The sequence below is a fragment of the Cygnus atratus genome, chromosome 3 (genome assembly GCF_013377495.2).
Source record: "Cygnus atratus isolate AKBS03 ecotype Queensland, Australia chromosome 3, CAtr_DNAZoo_HiC_assembly, whole genome shotgun sequence".
Taxonomy (NCBI): domain Eukaryota; kingdom Metazoa; phylum Chordata; class Aves; order Anseriformes; family Anatidae; genus Cygnus; species Cygnus atratus.
The window spans coordinates 116,306,435-116,332,334 of NC_066364.1; the positions used below are offsets into that span (position 1 = coordinate 116,306,435).

At 40.5% G+C, this 25,900-nt stretch overlaps 2 protein-coding genes across 11 annotated transcripts in view; one reads left to right on the forward strand and one right to left on the reverse strand.

The window, feature by feature from the left end:
* The window catches only part of PUS10 (pseudouridine synthase 10), a 35,861-nt gene extending 19,604 nt beyond the window's left edge, over positions 1–16,257 (forward strand). For 2 of the 5 annotated variants that reach the window (XM_050710055.1, XM_035552986.2), the window contains exons 8-18: positions 331–376; positions 2,618–2,682; positions 3,604–3,689; positions 6,300–6,425; positions 8,112–8,168; positions 9,105–9,181; positions 9,275–9,330; positions 9,456–9,573; positions 10,746–10,888; positions 11,371–11,470; positions 13,128–16,227. In XM_050710055.1, coding sequence (XP_050566012.1) covers positions 331–376; positions 2,618–2,682; positions 3,604–3,689; positions 6,300–6,425; positions 8,112–8,168; positions 9,105–9,181; positions 9,275–9,330; positions 9,456–9,573; positions 10,746–10,888; positions 11,371–11,470; positions 13,128–13,166 — 913 coding nt within the window. In that variant the 3' untranslated portion in view covers positions 13,167–16,227. Of the gene's footprint in view, positions 1–330; positions 377–2,617; positions 2,683–3,603; positions 3,690–6,299; positions 6,426–8,111; positions 8,169–9,104; positions 9,182–9,274; positions 9,331–9,455; positions 9,574–10,745; positions 10,899–11,370; positions 11,471–13,127 lie in introns of those variants that run through there. The other 3 variants (XM_035552985.2, XM_050710057.1, XM_050710056.1) reach the window with 3 other exon arrangements.
* The window catches only part of REL (REL proto-oncogene, NF-kB subunit), a 38,380-nt gene continuing 23,468 nt past the window's right edge, over positions 10,989–25,900 (reverse strand). The window contains exons 5-13 of one of the 6 annotated variants that reach the window (XR_007708139.1): positions 24,300–24,440; positions 20,602–20,706; positions 20,085–20,297; positions 19,662–19,730; positions 19,478–19,552; positions 18,302–18,804; positions 14,371–14,471; positions 13,103–13,175; positions 10,999–11,131 (exon numbers count right to left, since the gene is read on the reverse strand). Coding sequence is in view for 4 of the 6 variants with exons in the window: in XM_035552984.2 (XP_035408877.1) it covers positions 18,017–18,804; positions 19,478–19,552; positions 19,662–19,730; positions 20,085–20,297; positions 20,602–20,706; positions 24,300–24,440 (1,391 nt within the window). In the remaining 2 variants the exon portion in view is untranslated. Of the gene's footprint in view, positions 11,132–13,102; positions 13,176–13,585; positions 18,805–19,477; positions 19,553–19,661; positions 19,731–20,084; positions 20,298–20,601; positions 20,707–24,299; positions 24,441–25,900 lie in introns of those variants that run through there. The other 5 variants (XR_007708138.1, XM_050710054.1, XM_050710053.1 and 2 more) reach the window with 5 other exon arrangements.

The window sequence follows — 25,900 nt, forward strand, 5'->3', positions numbered from 1 at the left end:
GATTGAAAAGGACTGAAAGATAAACTTCTTATGTGCTTTTCCATCCCATCTCAAAACTGAGGAACATTTGTGTTGGTCAGAGCAAGACAGGCTTACACAGCTTTGTGATTTATCTCTAGATCAGGCAATGCACACTTTCCACCATTTGTGGTTTAGGATAAAATTGATTTAAAAATCTGGTCTGTGCTAAGCTGTGGAAGTGAGATGCTGGGCATATTGGGATACAAAGACCATTTACATGCTATGCTTGTCTGTCCCTGATTTTTTGTTTTGTTTTTTTTTTTTTCTTTTTCTGTAAGAGTAGCAGCTAATTTTCATCTCTCTATTCAGAGCCACAGCCTGTCCGGATTGTTTCAAGCCAGCAAAAAACAAACAGGTAGGATCTCATCATTGTTGTATTTCCTTTCTGACATTCAAAATTTCACAGCTGTAGCTACAATGAAGAACTTACCTGGGTATTCAGTCTGTGTTTAATGTCTGTTTTTCCTTCATCAGAAATGTCCCAGAATTTTCAGTTGTCTGAAAATAAAGTCATCTCCTTTTATTCGCTTAACATTCCTTTCCTTAGGAGAACTACGACCTTGTTGCTTTTCTTTAGCTCATTAATTTTCCAGATTGTCCAAAGGAATACTTTTAGGACTGTTCCCTGTAAATACATCCCTTCAGATGTAAGAATTTGATTCTCATGCATTAGAAGTAGCATAAAATACGATCCTTGAGCTCTCTGTAGGTAAAACAGTTCAGATAAGTCACATTGTGAAGAGGAGACTCCGCAGCTGAAAGAGAATGATCACACCAGAGTTTTCACATCCTCTGATCTGAATGAAAGACACAGTACATCCAGGGTGGTTTTATCCTGTCTACTTCTGGAGCAGGGGAAGAAAGAAAAGGGACCTTGCCACGCGTTGCATACCCTGAGTGCACACAATCATTGAGAGAAAAGAGGGGGTGTAAGAATAAAAAGCAGTTGGAGATAAGCTGATAGGAGTAGGACAGTGGGTGTGTTGCGAGGGAGAACAGGTAACTTCTGTCAGCAGCCTATGAGAGGCCTTTTGTTCTTTCTGGTGAACAGTCTGCCGACTTTTGGTGGAAGCAGTCTGACCCTGGAATTCTGCCTGCTGTACTCCACCTGACAAATACACACAAGTCTTTTTTTAGAAGTATTGTATTGTCATAACTCACTGCTTGCTGCATTGCTTTTTCCTTTAAAAGGGGGAAACCCCCCATAAGGAGCTAAACCAGCAGGGCCTAGCTGTTGAAACCACACAGGCAACAAGATGTAGGGAAATCTAAAGGAAGAAATACAGCCTCTGAAGAGCCATCAGAGGCTCATCCTTACAAAGAAGCTGTGCTTGAAGCTAGCATCAAGGGCTGTGTTAATCAGAAGTGGTATAAAAGCTGGATTCTGAGTAAAAAATTGTCATCTACTGTAGATACTTATTTAAACATACTGTTACTTTAAAGGTTTTCCAGCTCATCTGTCCTATGAGGAAGGAAGGTACTTCTATCTGTACCTTATCTCTAGTTTATGCTTAGGTAGAGAAGCAGCAACTTTCCTGAAGGCATCCAGGATGAGGATCCTGGATCATCAGAGCAAGGACTTCAATCACCCCAAGCAGTAATTCAGTATTTTTCACTGTTTTTCCAAGTCCCGAAGCTGAATGAAAACATGACTTTTCAGTTCCTTTCCATGTACCAGTGCTCATCATGAAGTGTTTAGACTTATGGTCTGGATGGGTGGACAGCTAGATGGGTAATAATCCACGTGATTGGGCTTAAAGGGTAGTGGTTACTGGGTGTCATACTCTATCTGGATGCCTGTGACAGTGGAGTACTGCAGGAGTCTGTCCTGGGATCCCTCCTTTTGAGCATCTTTATAAAAAACCTTGAGGAGACTGTAGAGTCTATTCTCATCAAGTTTGCTGATGACAACAAATTGGAAGGACCGTTAGATACACCTGAGGGCAGAGCTGCCACTCAGAGTAACCTAGGCAGGCTGAAGGAACGGGCTGATGCAAGCCATATGGAATTTGGCAGCATCAAACACACAGTCTGACACCTGGGAAGGATTAAACTCTGTCAGCAACACGGTCTGGGGACTGCCAGGTTGGGAAGCAGCACAGTGCATGGTAGAAGATTGAGAAACAGTGGCCATAAGTTGAAATGAGAGGTTCAAAGTAGATGCAAGAAAAAAACTTCACCATGAGTACAGTCAGACAGTGGAGCAGGCTGCCCCCAGAGAGGGTTTGCAGGCTCTGTGCCTGGAGGATTTCAAGACCCAACTCTACAAAACCATGAGCATTTAAGTGTACAACAGTAATCATTATGTTCTGATCTGTAAGCTGCACTAATTATATTGTTTTCATGTTGTGAGTAAAGCTACTTGGATATATTTAGGCAAAATTACATGTTGCTCTTTGTTGCCCTGTTAAGGTTTAAGGTCACAGTGAGCTCTCGCTGATACAAAGTTCTTTGTAGGTATAAGAAAACATAAAACATGAGTGAAAAAACTCTATTGTGAGAAGTGTCTCGTGTGTATGTTTTAGGGTTTCTTTCTTTTTCAGGCATATCCTTTCTTAACTTCTCTTCTTGACTCATTTTTTATTTCACTGTGCAGTCTGTTTTCACTAGAATGGCAGTAATAAAAGCCTTAGAGAAGATAAAAGAAGAGGATTTTCTCAAGTAAGTATGTACTGAAACTAGTTCTTAGTATTGTTCTTTTGTATAGAATTAGGATGGGGAGGAAAATATTAGGTGGGTAAGTGGTAGTAAGATGACTATAAAAGAACTAATTGTTTAAATTCCACTAGTTTATTATTTTAAATGTGTTGCATTTTCTGGGCTTCTGATAATAAAATATAATTCCAGATTTTTTAGTTAAAGCAATGTTAAAATGCTTGAATTAAGCCACAGGAGATGGAAAACTGGACATGACGCCAACGATGGTCTTCTTCCCATTAGTAATATTGCTTCATTGTTTTAGTATCCCAGGAGCACCACAGAAGAGAAGCTGTAGGTCAGGGACTTGCAGTTCTGCTCGGTGCTGCCGGCAGCGCGTCACTGCAAGTCTCTGGGCTGGCATGGGGTTTAGAATGGTTGGAAGTGAAAACAGTTTATTGCAGTATTGCCAATCACACACATTCAAACAAATCTTTATGTGCATCCTCAAAACCACAGGAGAGATTTAGAAATCATGGAATTTCCACCTCTATTTTAAACCTCAGAGTCTGTAAGGCAAACTTCTGTTTACTACAATGACATTTTTCCCATATTTCCAAAATGTTAGGGGTGGGTTGAATTTTAAGAAAACACCAAACACTGTAATATGGTTAAAACAGAGAAACAAGCAAGCAGCAAAAACACAAGCAGTGTGAAGACATCAATAAACATTTTCTCTGTAGTTCACTATGTTTAAATGCACTAAATCTTCACAGCTCTTTTCTTTATTAATTTCTTGCTGTTCCAGCTATTAATGTGAATACTGAGTTTGTACTGTAGCTGTGTTTCTAGCACCTGAAGCCATTGTCTTCCGTGCCATTATTACTAGGGTGATGCTCTGTTATGTTCTGGTATTACTAGTCTTTCTCAATCTTTCTTTTACAGGCATTTTCCGTGTCCCCCGTGTTCACCAAAGAACCTCTGTGTTGCACTGGAAATTCAGTGCAATAATGGTGCAGTTTTTGTGGCTGGTAAAGTGATCCATTTATTTGCTGCTCTGTTGTCTTAAGCGTAACTTCATAATGCTGCCATAAAAGCCAGGAGACTCTTGCTATCTGTTGATTCCTGTAATTACTTATAAGGAGCAAAGAATTAAATCTAGTTCTATCTAAGGGTGGACTTGGAAAGGGGAAGAAATTATATTGGTCTTGCTTCCTGTCTCCTTGGGATAACCCTTATCCCTGCAAATGCTGCAGTTGCAATATGGCCCCTCACAATGAGTGCATGGTTTGGGAAAGGCACTTCCCCTCTAGATAAGCTGTTAGCAGTGCTGTGCTGTTCCTTTGCTGGAACAAAGCTGCTTTGAGTTGGATTTAGCAGTGTTCACCATCTGGATTTATCTGCGTATTACTTCAGCCAAAACTGTTGATCTTCATGAAATTAATAAAAGTGAAATTTTGGAAATCTTAGCCCCCTCCAACCCAAGGTAATATCTGGAATAATTGGGTAAGACGGGTAGTGCAACAACATTTGATGTCACTGTGTTGAGATGATTCTACAGACTTTTCTGTCATTGCCTACAAATGTATCTAACCTTCCCCAGCCCTGTGTATAAACAACCACTTATTTAATTATACACAGATTATTAAAAAATACAATTTTAAGCCTATATGCTATGTTTAAAAGGATGGTAAAAATCCTGAATAAAGGAAAACTTCAAATGAAAAGAAAAAAATGTGAAATTGAATATTCTCATGGCAGGCTAGTTGGTGTTCTCTATATACCTGTTTCTTATTTTTAATTACCAATTAGACAGTTAAATGTACATTTTCATGAACCCAAGATACCTGATTTCTTTTAGCCTTTTCCAAACACCCTGTTTTGTTGAGTGGTTTTATCATGTATATAGAAAGACATATTCAGTTTTCTGCATGTGATTGAATTGAATTTTGTTTTTGTGTTTTGTAACTTATAGATTGGGATGTTTTTGTGTTTTTTTGGGGGGTGGTGGTGGTGGTAGTGGTGGTGTTCCAAACAAACAAAAAAATCCACAACCCTATTGTTGTCTCTAATTTATAAAGAATTAAATCCAGAAGAATTTCTTGAATACAGTGCATTTTTTTTTGCTATTACAGCAGTTTAGTTGAGATTGGGATCTTAATTTGTAAGCACAGTTTCAGAGTTTGTGTTGCCCTCTTGACCTTACCTTTGGTGTTTACTGATCCCTTCCCTCTGATACTCTTTTTTTTTTTTTTTAAGGGCTCAGGAGAAGTTGTCAAACTGAGAAATACCTGTGTTTTTTTACCCACTGTTGCTCAGATCAAAAGCTAAAATTATTACAATGGGGAGTTGAAAGAAAAAAAAAAAGTATTATTTTCCTATTTCCATTTTATGGAAAGAGAATTTAGCAGTGTGAAGCTGACTTCTGAATGGTTATTCATAGTACTTTCATTATTTGCCCCATCGAAACAGTATTAGTCAGTGTCCCCATTTGTTTGTGTGGGTTTTTCTGCAGATCAAAATGCAGGAAGGAAGCGTTGTTAGAAATAGGAAAGTATGATACTGAAAGCCAAAAAAATTGAGATGACAAAGACACAGGTACCATATGCATAGCTACTTTGAACTCTTTTTTTTGTTTCATAAATGCAGGGTTTCAGTTTGGAACTTGTTACTGCAGGGAGGCTGCTCGTTCTTTTTGAATGAGCTCCCTGTTTTGTGCATATTTTCACTTGTTATAAAACCTATCGATAAGAAAGCTCATCTTGGTCATCCGTGTCAGACTCGTTCTTGGTTGTAGCAGTCCTTGTGTCGCGTGCAAGCATGACATAATACCAGACTAGGACTGGAATCAATCAGAGGATGGCAATCTCTTTACATAGCAATGTTCCAAGGTTCTTGAAATTTGCACTAGTTTATTATTGAGGTATTTTGCTAGCATGGTTTTCCTTGTAATGAGCCAAAGCATTTTAGTTTGGGTTTCTTCTGTTAAACATTCAGACAAGGCAGAACTTGGATTGAAACCTGAACTATTTGATATAAGGATATGGGGGAACTTGTTTACTTAGGACATACATAGATTGGTGGACAAGCATATATATATATATATATGTATATATATTTGTGTGTGTGTATATATATATATATATATCCTATTTATCTAGTGAGGATGTATCAAGCTATAGCCCAATATGTAGTACTGATTTCATTTATTTATTTATTTTTATAAAAAACACTAGTTTGGCTTGGAGGAAATTGGCTCAATACCGTGTTCTGATTCAAAGAATAATTATTCAGAACTAAGTTGCCTCAGACTGGGTACTTGGATCTCTGTTTTTTCCTTCTCAGTTTTGTTAGTCTTCGTACAGTTCTGTTTATATGCTTCTCATACCTGAGGGTTTGACTGCAGCAATAGGTTCTCCACATGTGCCTTTAAGCTGGTCATCTCGGATGCTGAAACACTTGTAGGTCCATGAGCATGAATTTTGTACTGTTGCTGCAGTGCTCTTGCTGTAAAACAAGGTTAAGTGTGTAAAATTATTTTCATGAGGCTCCAATGGAAGTTAAATGCATTTTAATATGGAATACTAGTTCTTTTGTCCATTACTCAAGAACAATTACAGGTAACATACTTGTTTTTACAGGAAGGTACAATAAATATTCAAGGAATTTACCTCAGACTCCCTGGATTATTGATGGGGAGCGAAAGCTGGAGTCTTCAGTGGAAGAACTGATTTCAGAGCATCTAATGGCAGAATTCAAAGCAGACAGTAAGTGTCTAGGAGATCTTTTACCATATATATTTTTCATTATTACTAGAATATTTTTTCTTAGTAGCTACTCACTTAATACAACAGTGTAATGGAAAACACTACATTTCTTTATCCCTCTCCTACCCTTCCGAGTCAAAGCCCATAAGCTGTTTTTTAGTTATGGCCTATGAGTAATTAGATGATTGTATTTCATACTGTATATTTTATCCTTCTAAAATATCTCCTCAGCTGATCTGATGATGCAAAAAGTCTGCTTTTATGTGGTAGTATTTTTGTCTAGCCATGCCTCGTAACAGTTGGTAATTCATTCAGTGACTCCTAATGAGGAGGTTTTTGCCATGGGCATTCCATAATATCTGCCTAGCCTTCAACCCCTTCATGTTTCTTACCTTGATTAATTTATTTTCTTCAGTGCATAGAGTTCCATAAGATAAATGCTTATCCAGGGATTACCCAGATGAGATAATCACTGCCTGTCATTTGTCGCCTGCTAGACTTGGAATTAGAGACATAGAATGCCCAAGGAAAATTGCATTAAATATTAGTTTAGAGAAAAAGAGTTTCTTTCCCCTTCTTTCCTCCCTCCCAAGAGTTGCTATGTTAATCTGAACACTAGAAAAATTCTCAGACTATGTCTTCAGACCAGTTAGTATGTAACACCCGACTTCAGCTTGCGGAATTACCACAGGTGACCGCCAGAAATGCTTATAAATAATGGTGAGGAGCAATATAAATGTACAGGAAGACCATTGCCAGCAGGTCAAGGGAGGTGATCTTCCCCCTTTTCTCAGCAGTGGTGAGACACTGTACTGGGCCCCGTTTGGGGCTCCAGTACAAGAAAGACATAGACATGCTAAATTGAGTCTAGCCAAGGGCTGTGAAGATGATAAAAGATCTGGAGCTTGTTTTGTACAAGGAGAGTCCAGCTAAGAAAATTCTGATATCGTGACAGAAAGAAGCCTTCATGACCATGGAAACATTTTCTCACTGTTATTTAGTTGTCGTTACATGACTGGAGAAGTGAGGGATAATAAAAACTAAGAAAATCTTCATGTGGTCTTGTTTGTTCCCTAAAGAGGAAAAAAAAAAAAAAGTGAAACAGTTTTTCAGAGACCCTTTGTAGTGGAGCTGCAAAGTTACTTTTTAGTGCAGGGTTTGGTCTCCCAGTCCTCCTTCAGGCAAAGCTTGAAGATAGAAGGGGTGTGATACAGGAAACTAAATTCACAACAATACATGTTTGTAGCTTGAAAGACAAAAACAACTGAACGAAAAAAAAAAAAAAGTGGTTATCTTTCACATTGGGCCTGAATTTTCTTCCTCTTCTGCCCAGGAGAGCAGACTAGCAGAAATTTCTCTGAAATCTTTGGAAACCATTGGGTGTATTTAAGTTGTGTTTTGGAGGAAGACAGCTTACACTGATTGGCCAAAAAATTGGGAGTGCTCTTCAAGAAATTAGTGAGCATGAAGGAATAAACAGAAACTGTTTCCCTCCTGATTTGCTCAAATACAGTGCAGGCTTCATTTTATAAAGATAACTATTTGAAATATATTTGCAAACAAATTTAGAATATCTCACCTTTTAAAAGTGTATTAAAGAGAGTATTATAGTATTAAAGAGACTATTATAGGGAGTATTAAAAATGTAAAGTAAAATCTCATCTCCCTTGTTCAAATCTGTTATAGGCTTTAATTTTTCTTCCTCTGGAAGAGAAGATGTGGATGTACGAACACTAGGCAATGGTAAGGCTTGGAACATCTCTTGTGAAACACAGAAACAAACAAAATGGTTAACTGGAGCTACCCTGATAGGTCTTGCTGACTGCTAAGTGCATGAGTGTGTGACTAGACATGCTTTGAAGTTTTATGGTGGAAACATTTTAGTGATATTTATGTATTTATTCCCAAAGACTTCATAGTTTCATAAAAAGAACTGAAAGAGGAGACCTTTTTCTGTGTCCTTGGCTGCATAGCTGCATGGAAAAGCAGAGCTTGTTAAGAATGTTCTATTTTATTCACTTCCTATTTTTAAAACCTTTTATGCCAGACAGATTCCTGTCTTGTTTTCTGTTGGGTCCTTGTGCTTTGCCTGTCACTGGGGAGTGGGGAAGCCTTGTTTTCTTTTTTAACTTGGCTCCTTTCTAAAGGTCAGTATTGGAAAATACGCTGAATCTACTATATCCAAAGGAGGAGGGGGGAAGAAAAAGTGAAGACTAACGACAATGCATTCCAGTTCCTGCCTGATTGGGAGCGTAGTTCTTGGCGTTGCTTTTACTGGGGATCATCCCTGGCCCTCAGCACAGAAAGTGCAGCTATTGCAACAGATGTTTAGCTGAGGGAGCGGGATTTAACATCATCCTGCACCTGGGCATTGCTGTAGGTGACAGAAAATAAGCTAATTAACTTTTTTTCTTATTTTATTTTTTAATTAGCGCAGACTTGTACAAGATGTCTTCTGGGAAGTCGTAATTTGCACTTATTGCTGATACTGGGGTTTAGTAGCCAAAAAAGTCCCTTGTTTCTTTCCTTCCATCTGATGTTACATCCCTAAGCCTGCAAGTTCCTATCCCTGTTTGCATAACAGCAGACAGCCTTCACACCTTCCAACCTTACTGCATAAATTCAAACGTTAATTTAGAACAACATGTTTTTATGTTTCGTGACTGTGCATGTTGCCAGGAAGGCCCTTTGCCATCGAGCTTGTGAATCCTCGTAGAATACATTTTACTGCTGAGGAAATGAAGGAACTTCAGCAGGTAAATCATTTGCACCTCATGGAACTCATAAAGCACGTGTTTCTTCTCTAAGAGAGCAGTTTTGCTAACTGATTCTTTTTTTAAATATCGCAGACAATTAATAACTCGTCAGACAAAATACAGGTTCGAGATTTACAGCTTGTCACCAGGTCAGTATTTATCATTGCTGGCAAGGGATTTCAAAGTGACGCTTTGGGAGTTTTGCAAGCGTTCTTGCTCACAGCATTATATAATTATGCTTATGTTATATGAGTAATTAATTTTTTTTATTTAGAGAGGCAATTGGTCGTATGAAGGAAGGTGAAGAGGAAAAAACAAAGACCTATAGTGCCTTAGTATGGACAGACAAAGCAATACAGAAAGAAGATATTGCGTTTCTAGATGATATTAAGGTATCTGTAGCTCTTTTTTTTTTTTCTTTTTTCCTAATTTATTTAGTACCTGTCCTGGTGTCTTAGGGGAGATTTTATATACGTGCACCCATGGACATACCTCCTTCCTGTGGTTGGTTTTTTGTTTGATCAGGGTTCCTTTTGTTTTACAACTTTCATTATCTCCTTTCGCTTTCCCCCTTCTTACTGTTAGTCTGTTACAAGTTACTGTATAATTCTGACTGTCCAGCAGACCTAATAAGAAAAAGCAGGGAATGGGAGAGGGGGAAATCTGGCACCCATGCCCATTTCTTTACCTTAGATTGTTTTGTTAAAGTGAAAGGAATGGTGATTGCTTCTTCTGCAAGCTCTAGAGTCATTCTTCCACAGCTGCAGCAATTAGGAGTTTGTAACGTCTATGGAAAATAGTGCAAAAAGGCCTAACCAAATGCTCAGTGCAACAAGCATGCTGTGTTAATGAGAACTTCCTCCAAATGCTAGTCAGAGGGACAGCGCTGGTGGAGGAATGTCTTCAGTTTTTGTTGTGTTGCACTGTTGTCATGGGTTTTGGCCATGAAATCATTCTCAAATTGAGGCTTGAACCACTGCAGTTCAGGGAAACAACTGTTGTGAACTGTTTTTATTGTTTGTTTGTTTTTTTAAGTATGCCTACCCACTTCCCGAAAGGTTGCCTTTCAAAGTGTTGCAAAGTGTTATTTGGGGAAGGGGATGAGGGTAGGGAATTAGCTTCTTAAAAGCCTATTCTGAGAACTTTTTTTTTTCTTTTTCCCCCCCTCACTATTATTTCTAGAGGATTGGCTGTAGTTTAGGCAAAGCATTTTGTGGATGGGATTTTTATTTTATTTTTGATTGCCTGAGGCTCTCAGTGAGGTTTCAAATCCTGGAGTTATTCCAGCAAACGACCGTGGAGATTTCAAGGTTATTCCTCTGTATATGTGATTCCATTAGTTTGTGTTCATGTGAGGCTTTCTCATGTAACCTCTGAGATGGCTGTCCTTTTTTCTTTCGATAAACACGAAGAAAATTAGTCTTTCCTCCAGAAGATTACTCAACTCCCATAACACAATATAAAAAACAGACGCGATTGGCTAATGGTACATATGACTTCATCTCAATCCGTGCAGTGTGTTGCATGTTTCCTTCCTCGTTTATTTTGTTCCCTCTTGTAATAGGAATTAAAACTTGACCAGAAGACACCTCTCCGGGTTCTTCACAGAAGGCCTCTGGCCGTACGATGTCGGATCATTCACACCATGAAGTCTGAATACATAGATGAGCATCACTTTCGCCTGCATCTGAAGACTCAAGCAGGAACGTATCCTTAGCTGCTGTTACACAATGCCTTTACGAAACACCTTGTAGATTAGAGCAGTTCAGGCAATGGGAAGTTTCCTGCTTTTATCTCTGCAGTGTTTCTAAATCTCTGTTCTTCAGCAGTCAGATCTGGCTGATGTTTGCTTTTATGTCAGAATTTGACGTGGGCTTTCATTCAAAAATGCTACCACTTCGTGCGTATTTTGGTGGTGAGCAATCTGATAGATGGAAAAGTATCTGATAGCTATAAAAATGTATAAAAAGCCAAGAATTAGTAGTCTTTTAAAGATGGGTATGAGCTTAACAGGATGTGAAGGATAGTTTTAACAGGATGTTCACTTCTATTTAGATTAGCAGTAGAAAAATACACTATTTTTGCTTTGAGTATGTTTTTTCATCACACTCTTTTTTTCCCTTCCCCCCCCCCCCCAGCTTTGGAGGCCTTTATGGCACAATACACCTTTCCTTAGCCACCCTTTCTAGCTACATTAAAGAATTTGTGCATGGAGACTTTGGAAGAACAAAGCCAAATATTGGCTCCCTACTGAACAGAACTGCTGACATTCTGGAGTTGGATGTAGAAGTGAGTTCTTCATTATTTATCTGTCCTGGAAATTAGTAATGTAGTTGCATTTGTGAGATGCTTTCAATGGAATCACTCTAACCAAATCAACATTTCTTACCTCAGTTAATAGGAAAGTTGACGTTTATGCAAAGATAATGGTTTGTACCACACTGCCACATGCTTGTGTCATGTGACAGGCTTCCTCTGCTGAGTTCATGTTGGGGGAGGGATGGGAAGACATAGCAGGAATTGATGACACCTATTATTAGGACCCATTGTAATAGAGCCTTTTCTTTTTATGTTATGTTTACATCATTTCTTTTGAAAAAGGGGGCGGAGAAAAAATAGGAGAGACTTGACTTCCTCTTTCAACACTGGTTCAAACTAAATATATTTATTCACTTGCTGGAGTCAGATGATGTAGATTTGACTTGTAACTACAAAATTTGTTTTGGCTAAAAGAATGTATGTAGAGATTTGAATTGAATATTAAACCTGGTGGTTTGGCAAGATCTATTTAAAACATGAATTTTCACTTTGAGTAGCCAGTTACCAGCATGCTTGTTGTCATGTATTTCTGGAAGACTGCCTATGTGTTAAATTTTGCACAGCAGACATGCAGTTTTTTGTGTATCTGTGGTGGGATAATACAGAAAGAGAGCTTGCAGGGGGCACTGAAAACAGGAGCATCTGAACCTGGTGCAGGCTGATCAGTATCGCTCTCACACGGATTTGGTGTCACTACTTTTATTGGATGCAACTATGAAGGATGTCTAGGGATTTCAAAATAATTAGTCATCGTGCTAGTAATGCATTTTAGCTTAGCCTAAGAGCGTAATCCTTTGATGAAGTTGTAGATTAGGCAAGGAATAGGTGTGATTAATGTAGGCAGTCTTGGAGCCAAGGCATTTAACGTGCTGCGTTGTGATTCCTGTGTTGTGATCGCAACAGCACAACATTTGGAAGAGGGTGAGCAACAAGTTTATGCCCGAAGGAAACTGGAGATGTGGCCTCAGGGAGACCAGGGAAGAAAGACATAATCCAGTTGTAGTAATTATTACAGTTGCTTCTAATAAAGTGTCAGGCATGTTCTGTCCCTTTTGACTAACAGTCAGAATTACTCTTAATGATGTTGCCTCGATAATTCTTCTGCATAATGCTTGCCTGCTTATTCTTTTAGTGTAGTTTTCCTTGCTGAGGAGGCAGATTTGGGGACAGCTGATGGCTTTCTACTCAAGTCTTGCCTGCACTGCCCAATACCTGAATATTTCTGTGGCATCAATCAACAGGTTGTTTTCACATCGTAACAGCCCATCTGTAGGATTTACAGCTCAGGTTAGAAGATAAGAGAGAACTCATGTTTCTAAGTAGCAGCTTTGGATACTCTACAAATACAGGCCTGCATCAGCTGATTCTGGCTAGTAATAGTAAAAGGAGTTGCAATTCAGCATTTTATGAAGAAAACCCAGCTCCAGACGATACTCATGGAGCCAACAGAATGAGGTGGCTTTTTCATGCCACCCTCCTCCTCATCTTCTCCCATGGTGTCTCTCTTTACGTATTGTTTCTTCCCACTGTTAACCTAGACCAGGCAAGCACAGCAATGGCAAGTCTTTCTGTATACATAAAACATCATCTGCTGATTTGTACCTTTTTTTTTTTCCTGCTCTTCTAGTCTGTTGATGTTGACTGGCCTCCAGCCCTGGATAATTAGCTCTTCAAGCTGGGATGAGGAAAAAACAGCTCCTATGTCATCAGCTGTTTACTGAACACTGTATGGTATTACAGCTCGGTTGCGAAGTGTTTTTGTCAGATGTTTGGATCATGTTGATCCGACAGAGGATATTGTTAGTTTGAATCAACTTCAAACACTCTGGAATAGGTAGTGTTCATTTAATGTCTAGCCCTATTTTAATTCTTTCTGTGCATACAACAATTTTGGTGAGCTAATGTATTGATAACAAATCTTTTTTTAAAAAAAATCCCTTAAGAAAAATAAACGGTATACTGCCTGCAAACGGCGTGCTAAGTGAGTACATTAAATGTGCTTTATGCTGTACTGTTTGAAATGTTTTAATTAAAAATCACCCTCCCTAAAGCCAGATTTTTTTTTATTTTTTATTTTTTTGCTGTTTTTATATTGGATGTTGTAGCTTTCTTGTCTGGATGCAGGTAGCACTGAATTGCCTGAAATGCAGTCCTAGCATTTTCTGAGCCCTGTTCATGCAGGACTGTTTCACAAGAGGAGACTCTGAAAGCAGTAGGGTAGTGCCTGGAACGAGGTGATACTCTACCTTGTGCTTGCTGCTTTTTGATCAATGTTAGCTTCAGAGACAGACAGATTGGCCTCCGAGTGCTTTTCAAATGGAAACACAGTTTGCAGATAAAAACTTTGCACTTAAAACTGTTTTTCTTATTGTAAAACATCAGCGACGCTTCCTAGAAACTACACTTTGAGGTAGTAGTGGCCTCAGCAGCTCTCTGGCCTGGTTACAGTCTTCACGCACAGGATTTCCCCGTGAGTCACCAAAAGATAGGGAATTCCTGGCAATGCATGATGGAATTCTAGAGAAAAATAGGGATACCAGGAACCCCAAAGTGCAAACAAATATAAAACGTTCTGAAGAATGTTGGTGTTAAAAGACCAAGACAGAGATAAAATGCCTTGTTTTGCAGTATGGTTGCAGCATGCTGCATTTTTTCTAGTACCTAGCCTTGGATGGATACCTGGATGTTAATTCGGTTAGGAAGATGTTTCTGCTTACCTGAAGTACAAAAGAGTTACACTGTCCTCAAGAAATTAAGGTTTGGAATTTAAGGGCTCTTCATTAACGAACATTTCAGAGATTGAGGGTAATTATTTTCCAGGAAAAAACAGTTTAGGGACAGGGAAGATGTGTTACACTGAGATGTGTTACCTTGAAGTCAGCGGTGCCAGGACTTTACAGTAGAGCAGATGCACAGTAACTTTAGTTGAAGGCTCAGAAAGGCACTAATGCATACAAAATGTATGGAGCGCCTAAAAAAAAAAAAAAGTGCCTAAAAAAGGAGTGCCTAAAAACTCATCTTGAAAAATTAGTCTAAATATTGTATACTCTGTCTGTGATGAGCTTTTAGAACTTGTCTGTCATCATTTGTTCTCCTAGTCCACTGTGACATGAGTATAGCAGCAGTTCAGAAGCTCCTGTTTTTCCCATAAAAAACAGTACGAACCTGATTCAGACAGCAAGATTTCTTTGTTTTTAATCTTAAAGCTGTTATGAGCAACAGATTCTAGGAGTAGTTGCCTCAGATAGTAATCAGTACCCAGAAAGGAAGTGTCGCGAAAGATGGAAAACTTAAGAAACTGAATTCAGAAAACAAACAAAAGAGAATTTCAGTCTCATATCAGTGTGATTTCTTGACAGAAACTCAAGAGTGAGCTAAAATGTGATTTATAAATTCCATAAACTAGAGGGGAAAAATCTAAGCAAGGCTGCACTATGGGCATGACAGACATTAGAAGAGCTGTCCCAGAGGGCAAATAGAACTACCAAGGCAGCAGCAGGAAGGACTCCTGCTCCGGTCATAGTTCAGAGACACTTAAAGGTGCACTCACATTCAGCTTCCTGCAATATGCTGTACAATGTCATGGTGCCAGTGGACACCATGTTAAGAATCAGAATGCAGAGAAATGAGGCTCTAAAGACTATGCTAAAGGTGCTGAGTCTAATCGTCTCCATACAACGGAGTGAGGTCCACCAAAAATACTTAAATGGCTTTTTATGATAAATGTGAAATACACCAGAGGAAGGAAAAAGAAAAAAAAAAAAGTCGCTGATGCAAATGTCTGTACAGCTGTTTAGCTAGTCATTTATTGTTCGGTTATCACGTGGCTGTATGAAAATGAGCTGTAATCCGGTCTTTGAACTTTGTTTAAAGTCTGCAGTTTCTAATATAAGGTAAACATTTTGAACGAGCGTAATCTGTAAGGAATTTTGCAGCAATAATGTTAATGTTCTACTTTGGCCTTCATCTTGTTTTTAAAAGTAAATTACCCACTTGTGAATACTCAGGATGTTTTGTGAGAATAACAAGAGCAAGATTTAATTTTGTTCTTGAGGCATGTGTGTAAGAGGAAGGTATTTTCTAGCCCGTTACGTGGAAAATGCTGAAAAACAAGGTCCAAGCAGTGTTCCTTAGCATCATCTTTCTTCATACTGGAAAGATTTAAAATGAAACTGTTGTATTTCTCCAAGCAACTGGGCATCTAAAATGTCCCCCTCCATTTTTTTGTATCAGCATCGCCGAGCCTGAAGACAGCGCTTTGCAGGGAAGGCAGTGAGTGCACGCTGTACCTGGTGTACACCTCTAGCTGAGCCTGAGTGCGTCTGTGCTCTGTGCCCATCTGCCCAACAAGTCAACTGTTGTGCCACAAAAAAATGCTGAGTGCAAATGAATCCTTAATATACACATTGCTTAAGGTTTCACAGCAACCAACAGTAATTGTGAACGGAACAAAATAGTCTAAAGAGCCCCAGGATAAGCAAGCCAATGCCTAATTTCTCCGATTGCTCTGGCCTCCCTAATGTGAGGGATGCTGTGAATCTGAGAAGGCTGCAGAAGCTGAGTCCTTAGTATAACCAGTTTTTTTAATTACCAAACCAACTTGTTTACAAAGGAAAACAGAACTTTGAAAATATTTAATTATACTGTAAAAACAAATTGTACTATAAAGAGCATTCTATAAAGTAAGGAAAATGTTTACTTTTAATAAACTTAAAGTTGAGAACTTCAAAAAAAGAATTGAATAAACAACACATTTCAAGCTTTCTTTGTATTTCTTTGGTCTTTCTGTCACAAGACCGTGGCGGAGCTCCTGAAAAGGTAAGTGTTTTGCAGAAGTGAGAAAAACTTGCTTTAAGTAAGTGTGGAGAGTCAATTCATTCTGTTGTGTATCGGAGTTACAGGAAGCAGTGTTCCAAACTTCATTTATACACCTTGAAAGAACCTTTTCCATCAAACCTGTGTAATTGGTGTCATGCATTACAGCTGCAGCAACTCACTGCTTTGAATGCAGTGAATTACTGCACTTAAATAGTCATTGCTTTCCCATAAACCACTGAGTTTTTTGGAGTTCCTTTTTGCCTTGCATACAACTGTACATCTCAAGTAGCTTTTTTGATTTGGGGATGTGTTTTTTGTTTCTTTTACATTCAAGTGTGCTATTTATTGCGTCTTTTCATTGTGCAGTTTTACGTTGCCAAACAGTAAAAATTAGATTCTTAAGCCTTATCTGCCATATGAAACAGCTCTATAACTTAAGAAATGCACTGATATATTTATTGCTGTCTTGCTTTTTATAATAATAATAATAAAATAGCAAAGCCCTATATGCAGACGAGTGTCTCACCTAGCCAGTTAATTTGTGCGAGCTGTCCTCGGACACCTCACACCTCAGGCTAAGAATGAAGATTGGGAAGCAAGTGAAGAGAGGAAGTTCTGGTTTCTGATACAGAGCATAAAGGAGTGTTTTTAATTAGTACGGACTGAAATGGCCTTAAATTGTTAATACAGTGCATCTAAGTTAGGCTGCACTAAGACTGCCTCTGGGTTTGCCCCAAGCCTTCTTGTGAGGGGGTCGTGGGGAGGCCGGATCTGAGCCATTTTTTAAGCAGTCACTTGCATAGCAGGAAACTGCCAGGATACCTGAGGAAAGAATAGGTAGAGGCTTCGGCTCAATAATATTTCTGCAGATCAAAATAAAATACGCATCACAGCTACATACACACAAAAACAAATTCCGGAGAAATAACGGCATGCTCCATTCCTAAAGCAACAGGGTTTTGTCATTTAAAATAGTGCACTTGGGATGAAGTGCAGAGAAGTCCTTACTTTCTGTTCATTGTTCTGTGCAGTGATTCATTTACAACAGATCTGGACTATTTAAAAACTCAAACCTTCCGGTCTTTTAAAATATATCTAACAATGACATAGTCATTAAATTTTTTTTAGAGTAAATTTGCCTTGAAAGCAAATGGAATATGGTGAAAATGTGAAAAATCAATGCATGATCTTGTTTTAGGAGAAAAATATTTTATACGAAAGAGGGTAAGAAACCTGAATCTTCCAAGCAAATTGAGTAAAACTTTAACATTAGGTGAATCTGAACTAGAGTGCCCTTGTGCAGTTTCTTCCTAGTTTCTGTTCTATCAAAACGTAAAATGCTTTCCATAGCAAAAATAGTTTCTTTGCAGGCAATTTTAACCCTGTGAATTATATGAAATTTGACCCTTTTGAAGATACCAGCTTTTACTATCCCCAAAGGTAAGGATGCTTTAAGTATTAACAATTCCCTTTTCCAACAGCATAATAACATCTAAGAGGCACTTCTAAAGTACAGAACCCCAAACCCTACTCCCACCTTTCTTCTTTATGGGCACCAGTCTTTGGGCTGTAATATATAACTTTAAGTTACATCGTGAAACTTACATAGTGACATTCTGAAAGAGAAAGCAGGGAATCCAGAAGAAGGGTAAGTTACTCGTTGCTGTACGTACCCCACTTCAGCCCGACAGTGGGGACTCAATGGTTATAGCTTTGTAATATGGTATCAAATTGGAAAGGCTGATAGAGCTCATCAGCGTGGACACCGTCGGTGTCATAGAACTGGCTATCTGCAATGCTGTTCTGATGATTTTGGATAGGGTTGGTGGATAGTCTTGATTCGCTTAAAACTTCTTGGTCTAAAAAACTGTAAACTGCTGGATCAGCTAAGTTAGACTGTGAATTAAAAGGTGTGCTGCCAGGGGCTACCACAGGTGGACAAGCTGGAGGCACCTGGTGGAGCTGCTGCCTGTGATTGCTTACATTTAACACCTGATTATACTTCTCGAAGTTTATGCTAGTGCAGTTCATGTCATCGGTCTCCATGTTCATGATGCTTGCTGTGGTGCTGGCCTGATGAGTCTGGTGCACGATGCTGTTAGTAGAAACACTCTGCACATCTGCAGTTGACACTGCCACTGCTCCCATCCCGTTTGGGCTGCTGAAATTCCTGTAGAAGCTGGAATCCTTCTCATCAGGCCAGTTCAGAGGGTTATCGTGGAAAGCTGGGAGAGTGCTGCTGCCCTGTGTGCCAGGCTGAGGCACGTCTGCTGCAAAGCTGTTCTGTGGGTGCGCGTTGAGCAGGCTGCCAGCCGAGGAGGGGGTGCTGTACAGCTGCTGCCAGCAGGAAGAGAGTGTGTCTTGCTTCCCTGGACCCACCTGTGCGGGCTGATGGGGAATCTGATTGCACCCGGGGTACATCTGACCGGAGCTGGGCAGAGTTCCTAGCCCTGGCATCATCAGCGTGGATGAAAACATGTTTGGTTCTGCGAAGAGTAAAGACATTACTGTATTTTTATGCCATTTTGTATGTTTGTTTTAATTACAAATGGCAAAAATGCATAGCAAAAATGGTTCTGTCTTAACGAGGTTATCTGTGGATCCACATTTCAAATACTTGCTTAAATGCTGTCCAGGACAAGTGCTGTAATTCTGGACAGCAGCAAGACAGCTGTCTGCCTTACGCCCCTTTATGGGGCATGCTGAAGGTGACAGCCTACATTTAAACAAAGAAATGATGGGTTTAGCTTGTATAGCCAAAAGTACCAGTATCATACAGGGAGAAAAGCTTGAGGAAATACCAGAATTTTTAGCAAAGAGGAGGGAAGGCCAGAACTGAGTGTTAGGGTTGAAGGACAGAGTACCTGAACCCAGAGAAGATGAATACTCATCTAAACTAAAGACAGCAGTGCTTAGAGAGGGCCTTAGTATAATTTTAATTTTATTTAAATGTAAGCGTTATGATGAAGAGACTAGAGCACTCTCCTGTGGAAAAAGGAAGTTACAGCATTGCTGAGGAGGAATAAGGAGCTGAGGAGGTACTGCTGCTGCCTTGGGACCTTCAGTGCTCCCTGAAAAGCACCAGCCCTTCCCCACAGCAATCGGACACTGCTTGTTTCAAACTCCTGTTGGCTTTGGGACATGCAAGCCAAAACTTACCTTTCTTGATCATCTTCCCTTCAGGGTTGGCAGCAGAAAACAAAGCCACTTTGGGCCTCTCTGTCGCATTTGATCCTGTGACGGAAGAAGCACGAATCTACTCTGAATGTTTGCTCTCAAATAAAATGACCCCATCTAACCATTAAGTTCGCTCAAACAAGAAATAGACAAATATTTCCCTTACCACAGTCTTGTATGAGCTTTTGCCAAGCCAGCGTTGACCTTTGCCTTTTTGCTTTGTTACCATACGGATCTACAACAAAAGGAGTATAAGGAAAACCAGTGTTAATTAAAATTCTCTTTGATATAATAATAATTTGTAAAGAAACTCTCTAAAACTTACACGAGTGGCCCCTTACTGTAGAAAAATGTATTTAAAAATATATATTTCAGATGTGGATAAAGTCCTAACAAACCAAGGCACTGTTAACCTGACTCTTGATATTTTCATTGAAAGAGGGAGCAAACTGACCAGTGTTAGGTTTTTTGTTTTCTAAATTTACATTGTAAAAGTAGCGTTGTAAAATTTTTACTAATTAAGTTTACTATAAACAAGAGTTCTGCATTGATAGTAACTTTTAAAAAATTCAACTAATGGGAACTATACCCTTTTCATCTGGTAGGTATCTGAAGTCCATTGGTTCACTGACTTCCTGGTCGGAAGGTCTTCTTAACTGCATCTTCACTGTGACAGGCTCGGTGATGTCTTTGAGAAATGGTGGCGTTCTGAACACAATTGCAACTTGGCGGTGAACATCAGCTTGTGAGAAGGAGCCTTTGGCCTCCCAGTTGTCCAAGACAAATCTGACTTCTATATCATCTAGTCCGTTACAAACACAAGATGCTTGTTAAGCTAAAGAAAACTGAAAACTTGCAGGAGAAAAAGCGGAAGGGGGAAGAAGAAAGGAGCCTGACTCAGAATTCAGATGCAAAGTACATGCCTTGACCTTAAAGGCACAGAGCATCTTTCAGAGGTGCTGAGAGCCCTTGAACCTGAAAGCTATTCTGCCTAGCTAAAACCAGAGCACTTACACAGGAGTGCAGTGAAGGGTTTAAATTCCCCATCTAGAAAGCAGTAGTGTCAGCCATTTGGAATAAAGGAAAAAAAAACTAGCCAAGGTTACCTTTTTGAACTTTGTCACAGAGTAGAAATATTTCATCTCCTCCTTTTACACTTCCACAGTTCTTATTCACACGGCAAATTCTCAGTTCTGCTGTGTTGGGAGCTCCTGAAAACAGGCAAATTGGATGACAAAGAATTGTTGTAACTGTCACTATTGAAGAGGAGGTGCTGGGAATCAAGGTATTTAAAGGGAAGGCAACAGCTGGAGGAGGGTGACACGCTCTGAAATCCACACTAAAAAAAAATCATTCCAGCAGGGCTTGATGTTCCATGCAAATCCAGAGTCAGCAAGCGGCACAGCTATCTTACAGCTCAGCCGCTCCTCTCAAAACACAAGAGTCCAGGGCAGATGTGCCACTTACTCCCTAACTATTCTAGAGTAGTCTCAAAATACTTCCCTAAATGATGCCATTATGCTCAGCACTGCTGCCCTTCAAGATGTAGAATTGAAAGCAGTTCTTCAAGTAACTGATTACATGTTACAGTCATGCTTCTTTGGAAAACGCTGGGCTAGCAAGTCAAGAAAATTCCTGAGTATCTGGTTGTAGCTTTATTCACAGGCACACTTGGCCACCAAACCTGTCCTCTCTCACCATATCTGGGTGGTTGAGAGCAGGTCTAGGAACCTTCAGGCCTTTACTCAGGGCAGCAGATTTCACTCAAAAATGCTCCAAATTCCACCCTATGCCAGGGCTGTACGTGGGCGGCACTCGCAGCCTGTGTGCAACCTCTGATAACGTTGTACACTGCAATAAATTCAACACAGTTGGAGCGTGCAGGTTGTGCCTCAACAGCCTGATGGCTACGAGGGACTTACACTGCCGACATCCAAGCACTGCCTGGTACAGCTCTTGTGTCTGCCCCGGTTCACCAGCAGCAGCTTTTCTGCAGGGTAAATAAGGAGACAGGAGACTACTGCAATGAAGAACAGCCCCTAGACACTTTGTGGGCTGTCACAATTTATTTAAAAGGGCACTAATGTCACAATCTAGCGATTGAGAAGTGTTAAAAGATCTTCTCCCAGTCCAATCCCAGCAAAATGAAACTACGCTATCCTGTGATGCTCTCCAGTTTTGTTATGTCACGACCGACAACTCCAAATGCACTTCAATGCCCTCCCATCAGCACAGCGAGGCGCGGTCCCACCACCATGGGCTCCCTGTTCGAGGCACAGAGAGGAAACACAAAGCCAAAGCTCGAGGTGTCACACAAAAAAAATCCACTTTAGGCTCCCAGTTTGAGTCGATTTCTGCCTGGATTTTCGTGGTGCTGTATAGGTACGCCGTAGCACCACACAGGTGCACAGGTTTAGAACAGAGCTCCCTGTAAGCTTGGGCCAGACCCAATTACGTAGTTACTGTGTGCAGTGATGAGCATGGTAAATGGGTGCTACAGCCTCGTTTACTGCGTGACACACAACACTTCATTCGCTGAATGAATCAGAAACTTTGAAGGGAGGGGAAACAAAACAAAACCAGAAACAGTACAGGATCATATGATTGACAGTGTCATTGTGCGTTTTTCACAGGAAGAGTAAATTAAGAATTGCAAGGAGAAGCTTAATTTTACCTTTGTTTCACTTCTGTATGCTTAAATGGCACTCAATGTCTTTTGAACAGGTTTTGGGGAAGGCATCCTGGTCTACAGTTTGTCGTTTCATTTTGTCTTTTATTTTAATGGGGTTTAAAAGGGGTGGAAAGTGCAAGAAACGTGAATACCAGCAGATGTGGGTGCACCACTGCTGGCAGCCCTGGTGCTGGGCAGGAACAGTGAGTTGGGTGCCAGCCTCAGAGGGAAACACACCGTGTGGCCTGTTGGGCCAGGTCGTGTCCTGTGGTGTCACGCCACTTCCCATCTCTCTTCCCTCGCACACGCCCCTGCCTCCCTGTCGCTTCTGTGCCTGCCCTGTTCCTATTCCTTGCCCCCAGAAAGCATGGCCACAGTAACAAATATCTGGAAGAATGAGCTCACCAAAAATCAGGCCACTTTCCACGGGGGCAGAACAACACGTTCTTCCCAACTTCACTTCTCAGAAACAGCACGATGCTTTCTGTGACTCTTCCCAAGAGTTTTCAGCGCAACTTGGGAAATTTCTGTTCAAAACCAGTTAACATTACAAGCAACTGAAAACAGAAGCTGCCTGTAACACTGTATGTTATGAACTTCCAGTCTTTGCTAATGCGATTGCTTCCACATTATGTTCAGGTTATTCTTACATATCTCTACTACCCAAAACACACGGAAACTAAAAAGTGTTGGAAAGGGAAGAAAATACTGGAATTAAAATGTGAAAGCTGATTTTCTGAGAAGCTCTGGATATTTTTCTTTGATCCTGATCTGAACAGGGCTGGAAAAGCCTTAAGTGTAACAACACAGGATTCCCAAACCCACTGCACCATCCGTTTTTATCTTTTATCTAAAGCTATAACCTGTTAGCCAGTACCGTACAACAGAGCTGATTGACAAATGCTAACGTTTTTTAAGAAATTCAGATCTGAAACTGCTGTTCCAGACAACAGCAGCATAATTTTTATAATTTGTGGTTATAGTTATGCACTGTTTTATTTACACTGCTGCTATGTTACACGAAGGATTTCAGATACCTACAGTGTATCAGGAGCTGCCCACATATACCCACACTAAAAAACCAAGCTTCCCCCTCCACACAGCTATCTGTCATTTCAGCAGCTTAGCAAAGACTGACGTCAATCAACGCAGACGAGTAATCATGATTTGGCATATTTCTAAATGGCATCTGAGATGTAGCTGCAAATCTCATCTATCATTTTTATCTCAACCCTAATTAATACTACAAGTGTTCTCAGTAAGACAATGCACACAATTTCAACTTCTAGATAATTCTAGAAGAGACTAAAAATACCAAAACCACCTGATTTCATATTAAACATTTTCATAATGGTTATGCACACATCAACAAAATTCTGGGCATCAATGCGTAAAATGCAGATCTCGTTTTATGCTGTAGCTTCTGCTAAAATAATGGCCCTTGACCTTGAATATCTGACACGGAAATACTTTCACTGCAGAAACAAAAATCACTGCCAAAAAGGATTTTCCACGATTAAGAGCTCTTCTGCTATTCTTCCCCATGAGAAGAAATCCAGCACACAGTGAGGGCTGAAATCCTCAGCTACCGTGTTACCTACCTCTATGCTGAAATATGACTGAACGGGATACCGAAGGGCTGTACAAAAGCATTAGGACAGCGTCCCACTGAGGTAAGTATCTCCTGAGAGCTCTGTTGCAGAGCCCTCACAAGTCAAAGGCAAGACTCCTCACTGGTACAAACAAGCTTTAGGTGCATAACAGATTGGTTTTGTGGCAGCCATCTATCTCATTATAATTTTAATTGCTTGGCACATCAGAAGCAGGCCTGTCCTTGCAGGCATTGCTGCATATGTGAACAAGGGCTGAGAAAGCACCAGTGAGTGGGCCCGTGGCAGCAACGGACAATTCTGACTCCAGTGTACCAACATTTCATGCTGGGATCATCTTTTGAGAAGATGCCAAGTGTGTTGCCATGCGTTAGGTGTGAATCTAACAGCGCCAAAACAGAAAAGTGCCCCAAGGGCTACCAAAGAACTCAAAACCTCAGAATCTGTCCTGGTATTTTTCATTTCAGGCAAAGGGACCAAAAAAAAAGTGAAAAAAACCATATTTGACTGAGCTGGTACTTACTGTTGTCATAGATCGGGTTGGAAATCAAAGGAGGAAGAGCTAACGTGTAGTTGCCATGTTCATCAGGGAGGAAAGCTTGGAAGCAGAGACGGACGACGTTGAGATCGTACTCATCGATGTTGTGCAGCTGCTCTTCAGGCACTTAACAGCAGAAGGAAAGACAAGGCTGAGAATTAGTCTTCAAAAACAACAGTAATTCTTTAACAAACTAGAGATGGGTCTCCACTGGTAAAGAAACAGCGTTGCCAATACAGAGGAAATGTGCCCATAGTCCCTGCTGGTGTTACAGGAGCTGCATGAATAAATCGGTTGCACACAGGAAACGATGGAGAAACCTTTAACGCTTTCCCTTCATCAAACAGGGCTAAATCCAAAGCAAAAAAAAAGTAAAAACTTCCCTTCTAACAAGGCAGACTCCTCCCTACCTTTGTGTTTCTCTAAAGGCTTGTTCTTTGACCAGATTTCCCATGGATGAGTTCAGATGAGCCAAACTGGGATTGCCCCTGAGCAGCTGCAGCAGAGGAAGATGACCGTGCACCCCAAAACAGACTCTGTCACACGAAGGCACGTCCACCTTCACAACAGTTTCATCCTTCCTCCTAGTTCTCCACTTGTTCCTCAAGTCCTCACCTTGCCTTGGAGACCAGTTTCACGTATTTATAGTTTAAAAGTCATTCTCTTTTGTGCATAATGAAGTTTACAAACAGAATGCCACTGCCAAAGGGAAAACCTTCACAAAGAAGTACTTAGATCGAGCTGAAGATTTCAGCCAGAGATTTCTGCTACATGTTACCATTATTTTCCTCTAGAAACTGAGATGGAAAAATAATCAGGGGCAAGACCGAAGGTGAAACAATACGGATCAACTCCCCCTTCCCATCAAATCTGTGTCACTTCTGAACCTTTGGGAGTAGTGATTAGCAGTGCCATCATGATATGCTTCTGTAGCTCAACAAGCAAACCCTGGCTGGGAAGGATGTGTTTCCTTACACGTTCCTCCCAGTGTAAAGAACAGTAACGTGGAGCCCCAGCTCAGCATTTCAGTTTTGTTCACCATTTTATTTTCAAAACATGGGACTTAGGATATCACTACTGCACATTTCATGTACTCCCAGCTTTGTGGGCAGCTCTGGGAAAAGCAGCACTACCTGAAATCAATGTTTTCCTTTAAGGTCTGGCATTAAACTACTATGTTGATATTCAATGACTGACAAATGAGAAACTGATTTCATTTCATTCAAGTAGAAGTAGTGATAATTAAAATCATTTAAAGTAGTTGTCTCTTCCAAAATTGTTCAAAGCAGCAGCTCACCATAGCCAGGCTCTGCTTACAAGAGAGCAGGCTGAGGGGAGGCCTCATGGCGGCCTGCAGCTCCCTCACGAGGGGAGCGGAGGGGCAGGCGCTGAGCTCTGCTCTCTGGGGACAGCGACAGGACCCCAGGGAACGGCCTGGGGCTGGGACAGGGGAGGGTCAGGCTGGGTGTTAGGGAAAGGTTCTGCACCCAGAGGTGGTTGGGCACTGGGACAGACTCCCCAAGGAAGCGGTCATGGCACCGAGCTGCCAGAGTTCAAGAAGTGTTTGGACACCACTCTCAGACACA